The sequence below is a fragment of the Acomys minous genome (assembly GCF_964271855.1).
Source record: "Acomys minous genome assembly, chromosome: 6".
In the NCBI taxonomy this organism is placed as follows: Eukaryota; Metazoa; Chordata; class Mammalia; order Rodentia; family Muridae; genus Acomys; species Acomys minous.
The window spans coordinates 65435536-65443376 of record NC_140487.1 but is presented as its reverse complement, the minus strand read 5'-3'; the positions used below and the strand labels follow the sequence as shown (position 1 = coordinate 65443376).

Genomic DNA, 7841 nt, shown 5'->3' with positions numbered 1-7841 from the left:
TCTGGGGCAGTTGTAGGAAAAGAGTGAGTATTGCTTGTCTTTGGGTGAAAAGACGGAATACTGAGGGGTCTTTAGGAAAACAGCCTTAATGTGCACACACAGGTTCAAAATCTGCAAAATGGGCGTATTCCCAATCACTCCATAGTATCTCCTGCTAACATTTGCCTGCACCTGGCTGTGGCAGAGTAGGCAAATACGGGTTATACAAATTGAGACAGGTGTCATTGAACTGGGAGTGATTTACATGTCTAGGGAGACTGTAATTATTATCAGTCAAGTCCTAGGCACTGGAGCTTTGCTGTTGGGTGAGTTTTTGCATGAGTCCAGAGTGAGAGTTTCCATGCTTCTTGTCCTAAATGTGGTTTGGCTGCAGATTCTGTTTTCCCCCGTGGCCGTGTCTCAGCGCTCTGAAACCTGTCTAAGCAGATCTTCCTTTAACAAGATGCCCTCTGCACTCACCTTGATCTTCATGGTCCTCTTTTGCCTGGTGTCATTGGCTTCTATGTTGCAGAACGGCTTCATGATCATTGTGCTGGCCAGAGAGTGGATACGGAGCCGAGCGCTACCGGCAGCGGACATGATTGTGGCCTCTCTTGCTTTCTCCCGGTTCTGCCTACATGGGATAGCCACCCTGACCAATCTCTTGGCCTCTTTTGATTTTTGTTACCAAGCAAACTTTGTTGGCATCCTCTGGGACTTCAACAATACACTCATTTTCTGGCTTACGGCCTGCCTTGCCATCTTCTACTGTGTGAAGATCTCCTCTTTCTCTCACCCTGTCCTCTTTTGGCTCAAGTGGAGGATTTCCAGGTCAGTTCCCAGGCTGTTGCTGGGCTCTCTCATCATGGGCGGCCTGTCAGCCATCTTATCAGCCACCGGGAACGCCATTGCTACCCAAATGATCATTTCTCAGGGTTTCTATGGAAACTGCACATTTGGTCACATGATACTGGACTTCTATCGGTACTATTACCTGTCGCATGCAATGCTCATGTGGTTCACTCCTTTCTTTCTGTTTCTAGTGTCCCTTATCTTCCTTATGTTCTCACTGTACAGGCATGTGGGGAAGATGAGGGACCATCGGCCTGGGCCTTGTGATCCCCGAACTCAGGCACATTCCATGGCTCTGAAATCCCTTACCTTCTTCTTCATCTTTTATATATTATTTTTTCTGTCCCTGATAATTTCTAGTACAAAAAGTAAAGCCATGGAAAATTACTGGTATTGGGCCAGAGAAGTCATGATCTACCTGGGCATCTCTTTGAACTCCATTACCCTGGTGCTGAGCAACCCCAAGCTGAGGAAGGCTCTGAAGATGAGACTTTAAGATGCACATGCCTCCCCACCAAGGGGAGGTGGTCAAATATGGGGCACCAGAGTTCATGTCAGATTCAGTCCCCACTCTCCACATAACTGTGGAGAATGTCCTGTTCATTGGGTAGATCAGAGTAGGGGTTTGGTATTTTTCTACTTCTCAAAGAAAGAATAAGCAGGCTACCTACCAAGATGAGACTTGATAGCCTATGACCATATAGTAGGGGAGGAGGTCCCCCTCAGTTTTAGACCTAGGAGAGGGGAATAGGGTGAAAGTGGGAGGGAGGGAGGAACGGGAGGATACAAGTGATGGGTTAACAATTGAGCTGTAATCTGAATAAATTAATTAAAATAAAACAAAACAAAACAACAACAACAACAACAGAAAGATGCACATGCTGCCTGATCATAAGCTTTGAATACCTTGGACCGAAGGTGTCTCTGCTTTCAAGTGATCACTATCAGTACTATGATATGTGTAGCAAGAATTTGTAAGGTTTGGGTACACTCTCATTTCCTTCTTCTTTTCACTTCTTCCATGCTCCACAAGTTCTTTTTCTAAGGTTCAGTGTTCCTATTGTCCTCTTCATTTCTGTTAGTTCCTGGACTTAGCCAATGGCCTCAGTTCCTCAGACGCTCTCGTGACAGTACTCTATGAAAGTAACCCAAATTGTAGTTTTTCAAGCCTCATTTCTGACTGTGCTCCCTTTAGGAAGACATGCAGCCACCATCAGCGGTTTCCAAGGCACATTCCTGCAGCCACCCACCTTATGATCCCGGCTGTTCCCTTCAGTCACTGCTATGCTAAGTCCCATTTCTTCCGTCCTTCCTTCCTTTTTTTTTTTTTTAAATGCCTTTCTTCTCCCTTTCTCTTCCTTTTTCTTTCTTTCTCTTACCAATCTTTCCCAACCTCATTATTTGGACCCTGACTAAAACTGATCCTGCCACAAGGCCCTTTTCAGACTCATCTAGGAGACTGAGGGCCGTAAGAGTTTGCCCTACTGTGGGTCCTGTCCACGACTTCCTGTCCAATAGAATTGCATTGTCTGACATGCAAAGATTTTAAGTTTTGGCCAGTTGAAAAAAACAAAGGAAATTCTCAGACTTTGTTTTGTTTTTGTGGCTGTGATGGGCGTCCATGCCAGACATGGGCACTTCCCATGGCTAGATGACGCAACTACAGCTTCTTACCTTGTTCTTTTGAGACCAGTTCTTACGAAGCTCAGGCTGGTCTCTGTCTTCCCGCCTCAGCCTTCTGAGTACTTTGATTATATAGGTCAGTGCTAAGCTACGTGACAGCTGGTGGCTTTTATGGCCTTAGTCCTCCTGTTTGTGCTTGCCTAGGGGAGTTTCCTGAATGCTGTGGCTCAGGTTAGCACTCTTCATACGGGAACTTGGGAAAAGTGACATACTGGGAAGGAAAAGAAAAACTGTGGCAATTTTAATTTCCATTCACTTTTATCTTAAGTTCCCATCGTTTTATGCCTGTTTTAATCAGGGCATGAATATAATTAATAAATGTGCATATTGCTGTGTCTTGATTGGTTTAGGCTATTTACCAGAATACCATAGACTGAGTGAATGCTTCTTTCAGTATGAAATGTGGGTTGCCATTATGGTTGGGTTCCAGAGACAGCCTTGTTTCTGATTACAACCATCCATCTGTACACTAATATGATGGAGAGGAATCTGGGACCAACCAACTTATAGGCCAACTTTTTAGGCAGAGACATTATCATGGCTTCAAGTGAAGCCCTAGTAGAACTCAAGCATAGCTAGCCATACCTAATACAAATGCATTTCTTTGAAAATTACTACTTATTTGTGTGTGTACACGCCTGCATATGTGTGTGCATGTGTTCATGTGTGCATGTGTGCATTTGTGGATGCCCACAAAGGTCAGGGGGCCACAGTTATGGGCTGTGTGAGACTGCTGACATGGGTGCTAGGAACTAAACTCAGGTTTCCTGAAAGAGCAGCAAGCACTAAGCACTCTTCAACCATAAAACTATCTTTTCAGTCTACCTAATTGTGATTTTACTGCCCTTACTATTGTCTTACGCTTCTGACAAACAGCATAGCATTTTATGCATGCCCAATGTTGCTGAACTGCTTTTTAACAATTATTTGTGGTGTGCATGTGAGGGTCACCTGACACAGTAGGCATTCAGAGAACAGCTTTCGGAAGCAGGTTCTCTCCTTCCACTATATGGATCTTGGGGTTGTACCTCAGGATGTTAGGCTTGGCAGCAAGTGCCTTTACTTGATAAATCATGTCACCAGCACTGCTTAACTGCTCTAAGAGTTCTTGAACAGGATAATACATAGCATTTAAAAGATAGCATATAGAGGACGTTTTGGCTTCTTTTAAAACTCAGTTATGTTATATAAACAGGTTTTGTTTTGGAGAGGGGTGTGGTCTTCACCAGCTGGAGATAGTTGGATTCTGAGGACTTGGAGAGGGTATAAATATCAGAGCTCAGGGAGAGAAAAAAGGAGCTCCGACAGAGGAGGATGCTTCGAGAATGTTTCGAGGAGACAGATGGAGAAAGAAGAAGGCTGCTTATTTGTTCTGCTGCATTTGCCATTTGCTGTTGCTGGACTATTGGCTATTCTGACAACTGAGATTAGTATTTTCCCAAAGAACTGACAACCCTAACCAGCCAGAACTAAGTCTAAAGAGGTCTATGTCCTCTGACCCTTCTAACCTCTTTCTCTTACCTAGGGCAGAGGGGTTGAAAGGGAGGTAAAGGTGTTTAAAAACTCTAAAGAAAATAGAGTTACAAAGGTGCTACCACAGCATGCAGGGAGCTGTTTCCTCTTTTAATCTTTCTGATGCAGAGCATTGAGTTGAACATTTCTATTCAGAACATCTGTTCCAGTTTCCCATCAAACCACTTTCATATTTATACTTAGAAAAACAATGAAAAAATTTAAATGATCAGATTTTGTGTATACCTGAAAGCCAAATCTAAGTAAGAAAAAACAAAATATCACAAATATAAGCTGTAAGCAGTGATGAAAATCATCATAGATTATGAGGCTGAAGAGATGACTCCACGGTTAAGAGCACATACTGCTCTTGCCGAAGACCAAAGTTCTGTTCCTAGGATCCATTCGGTAGCTCATAACCATTTGTAACTCCATGTCCAAGGGATCTGATGCTGTCCTCTGACTTTTGTGGGCAGCAGGCATGCACACACACACACACACACACACACACTTATACAAAACACTCCTACATGAAATAAAGGAAGTAAATATTAAAAATACAACATAAAATAATTATGTATTTAAATTAAAAGAACTACTCACTATTTTGAATGGATTTAATATACACATAATATATGCACAGTAAATATTAGTGGCTTATGCTTTGTGCATGAAGACACTTGGACAGCAACTAATTTGATGTTATAGCCCAGTGCTTTTCATAGCATTATTACGGACTATGAGATGCTCACAAATAGTTGTTAAATCAATTGAGGTTAATTATACATCCTTAATCTTATGAGCCATCGATGGTGTAGGAGGTAGAAGGAAGAGATAGGAGTTTTCCATACTGTAAGGTTTTTGGCTGCCCAAACTCCAGAGTTCAAAGACCCAGTTCTCCAGGTTCCAGTAAAAAACAGTCAACAGTCAGCCAAAGAAACCAGGACACAAAGGAGCGAACCTGGAGCTCACCCGACCCCCATTCGGCTGGTGGCCAGCACCGGAATTATAGCTTCTCAGTCATGCCTGGAGTTTTCCATGATTGCTGGGGAGATAAACTCAAGAGTTTCATACTAGTGTAGCAAGCACTTAGTGAGCCATTTCCCCAGACCTTGCAATTGCTTCTCTCTCTTTCTCTCTCTCTCTCTCTCTCTCTCTCTCTCTCTCTCTCTATATATATATATATATATATATATATATATATATATATATATATATTTCTTTATTTGTGTGTGCATGTGTGCTCCCGTGCTCTCAACAGTGTGTTCATGTGGAGGCCTGAGGACAAATTTGTGGAGCTGGTTGTTTCCTTCCACCTTTGTGTGGTCTCCAGGGTTGGGAATCAGGTCCTCAGGCTTGTTGCCTGACAAGCACTTGGATCCGCTGCACCATCTAGCCCGCCCCACAACTTTAATCAGCAGAGACAGACGGATCTAGACAGAATCCAGAGTTGCTAAGGCTGAAGCAAATAGAGGTAGAAATTACGTCTTGGCTTTAGTGTAGCTTTTGGTCTTCTGCCGTGGCTTAAATGTCATTTAATCACGGGTCTTCGTCTGTAACATGAGGCTTCATTTCTTTTCTTTCTTCATTTCTTTTATCTATGAAATTAACCTTGATGTCTACATGCACCCAAACCCAGACTCCAACGAAAGTCCGTGTGTTAAAACAAGTGCTTTTCACATTGAGCTGGACATAGGGAAACAGCAGGGCTCATGGGCATGCTCGAATGCTCACAGTGAAGAGTGGGGCTTGAAGCCTGTGTGTAGGCTACAGCTCTCACTGCTTATCCCATCGGTTTATAAGTATCTTGATGAGATGCCGTTGTGAAAGTCCCTGCTAACCAACTATTTTCTAAATTTTTGAGAGAAATCTCCTGCGTCGTTCAGTGCAATTGCCTCTTCCAACCTATTCAGTGATGCTGAATCCACAACTGATTAGAACTTGAGCTGAGCTCTCTCAGGAGAGGTTTGGATCTATTTCTGTCTCTCTGTCAAAGGGATGTTCTTACTGTGCCCATTTCATAGGGTTGCTGTAGAAATTAAGTATTTTCGGTGCATCTAGAACAACATCTAGAACCTAGCAATCACCTCTCAGTCCCATTTTGGACATGAACTCTGATGTTCAGTAGGCTGCCTGCCCTGTGGGTTTCATTGTCAAGCAGCCCCAGGTGTGTGGGCCTAGGTGTCAGTTTAGGGAAGCGTGACTGCCTATGTAAGAGATACCATATGCAAGGGCCTGAGTACACACTGATGCCAACAACGGGTAGGGGATAGGAAAGAGAGCAGGCAAATTCATAGGTAGGCAGGGAGACTTTGGAAAGTTAGCCTTGGCAATATTTGCATCTATTCTGAAGAGAAGGAACCTTGTTATCCTGCTCAGAGTATCTGCATGCTCAGCTCCCACATCGGTTTTCTACTTAGGACTCGCAGAGAGACCAACATATTGGAGAGACTTCTTAGAGCAACAGCTAGCCCTTTAATGGGACCCATCATGTCCAACGAAGAAATGAACACAGGTCATGCAGTTCTGGGCTGTCAGACTACTGATAAGACAATCATCACTTTATTTATCATTTTAGTCCTCTTGTGCGGGGTGGCAGTCATAGGCAATGGACTTATCACTATAGCACTGGGCATGAAATGGTTGCTCCGGAGAACACTGTCAGCTCATAATAAGCTACTGATCAGTCTAGCGGCTTCTCGCTTCTGTCTCCAATGGGTGGTGATAGGTAAGAATATTTATGTTTTCCTGAATCCAACAAGTTTCCCATACAACTATGTAATGCAGCTCCTAAATTTAATGGGGGACTTCCTGACTGCCGCCACCATTTGGTTCTGCTCCTTGTTAGGCTTCTTCTATTGTGTGAAGATTGCAACCTTAACCCATCCTGTCTTTGTCTGGCTAAAGTACAGGGTGCCTGGGTGGGTACCATGGATGTTGCTCAGCGCTGTGGGGATGTCGAGCTTAACTAGCATCCTGTGTTTCATAGGCAATCATATGATATATCAGAACTATGTAAAGAGTGGCCAGCAACCTTGGAATGTCACTGGGAATAGCTTAAGAAACTCACTTGAGACATTCTACTTCATTTCTATAAAAATAATTATGTGGACAATCCCTACTGTTATCTTTAACATTTTCATGAGTCTGCTCCTCGTATCGTTGGTAAGACACATGAAGAAGACTCTCTTGACCTTTTCAAAACATCAAGATATTTGGGCACAGGCCCACATCAAAGCTCTCCTTCTTCTCCTCTCCTTTATTATTCTTTTCATCTCCTGTTTTCTGACGCTGGTACTCAGTTCTGCCAGCAATACACCATTTCAGGGATTCAGGTACTGGATGTGGCAGGTGGCGATTCATCTGTCCACAGTGATACACCCCATTGTTATACTCCTCAGCAACCCTGGGTTGAGAGTGGTGATGAGGAGGGGCTGCTGCTGAAGATACAGGACAACCTGCGTGGCAGTTAATAACCCTTGGACAGTGGGAGAGAAGGCCCTAGAGCAACGGACACAGCTTCATTTTTTTTTCTGTTGTTACATTTGATATTTATTCCCAGTTTACTAAATGTACTGACATATGAATAACCTCAGTGCAATAAGCGGGCTCCAAGATCCTCAAAATGACGTAGTGTCACTGGTGTGAACCATGCCACCTCTGGGACTTGATATCATCAAAGGACCTGTAAGCTTTGACATTCCCTGTGAGGCATGCATCTCTTGGAGGTTAAAATGATTCCCTGGGAACTGTGTAAAGAGACCCTGACACACCATGTGCTATTTCATGTGCTGAGTCAGACTGAAGAAGATGCT

General features: G+C 43.5%; 2 protein-coding genes across 2 annotated transcripts; both read left to right on the top strand.

The window, feature by feature from the left end:
* Positions 1–424: 424 nt before the first annotated feature.
* Positions 425–1327, top strand: LOC311599050 (taste receptor type 2 member 143-like; the record flags this gene model as incomplete). Its single annotated transcript, XM_084784727.1, has 1 exon — positions 425–1327. The coding sequence occupies exon 1, from the start codon at positions 443–445 to the stop codon at positions 1325–1327; it is 885 nt and encodes a 294-aa protein (XP_084640853.1). The 5' UTR covers positions 425–442.
* Positions 1328–6504: 5177 nt separating this feature from the next.
* On the top strand, positions 6505–7470 carry TAS2R60 (taste 2 receptor member 60; the record flags this gene model as incomplete). The annotated part of the gene is made up of 1 exon (XM_084785652.1): positions 6505–7470. The coding sequence occupies one exon, from the start codon at positions 6505–6507 to the stop codon at positions 7468–7470; it is 966 nt and encodes a 321-aa protein (XP_084641778.1).
* Between the last annotated feature and the right edge of the window lie 371 nt (positions 7471–7841).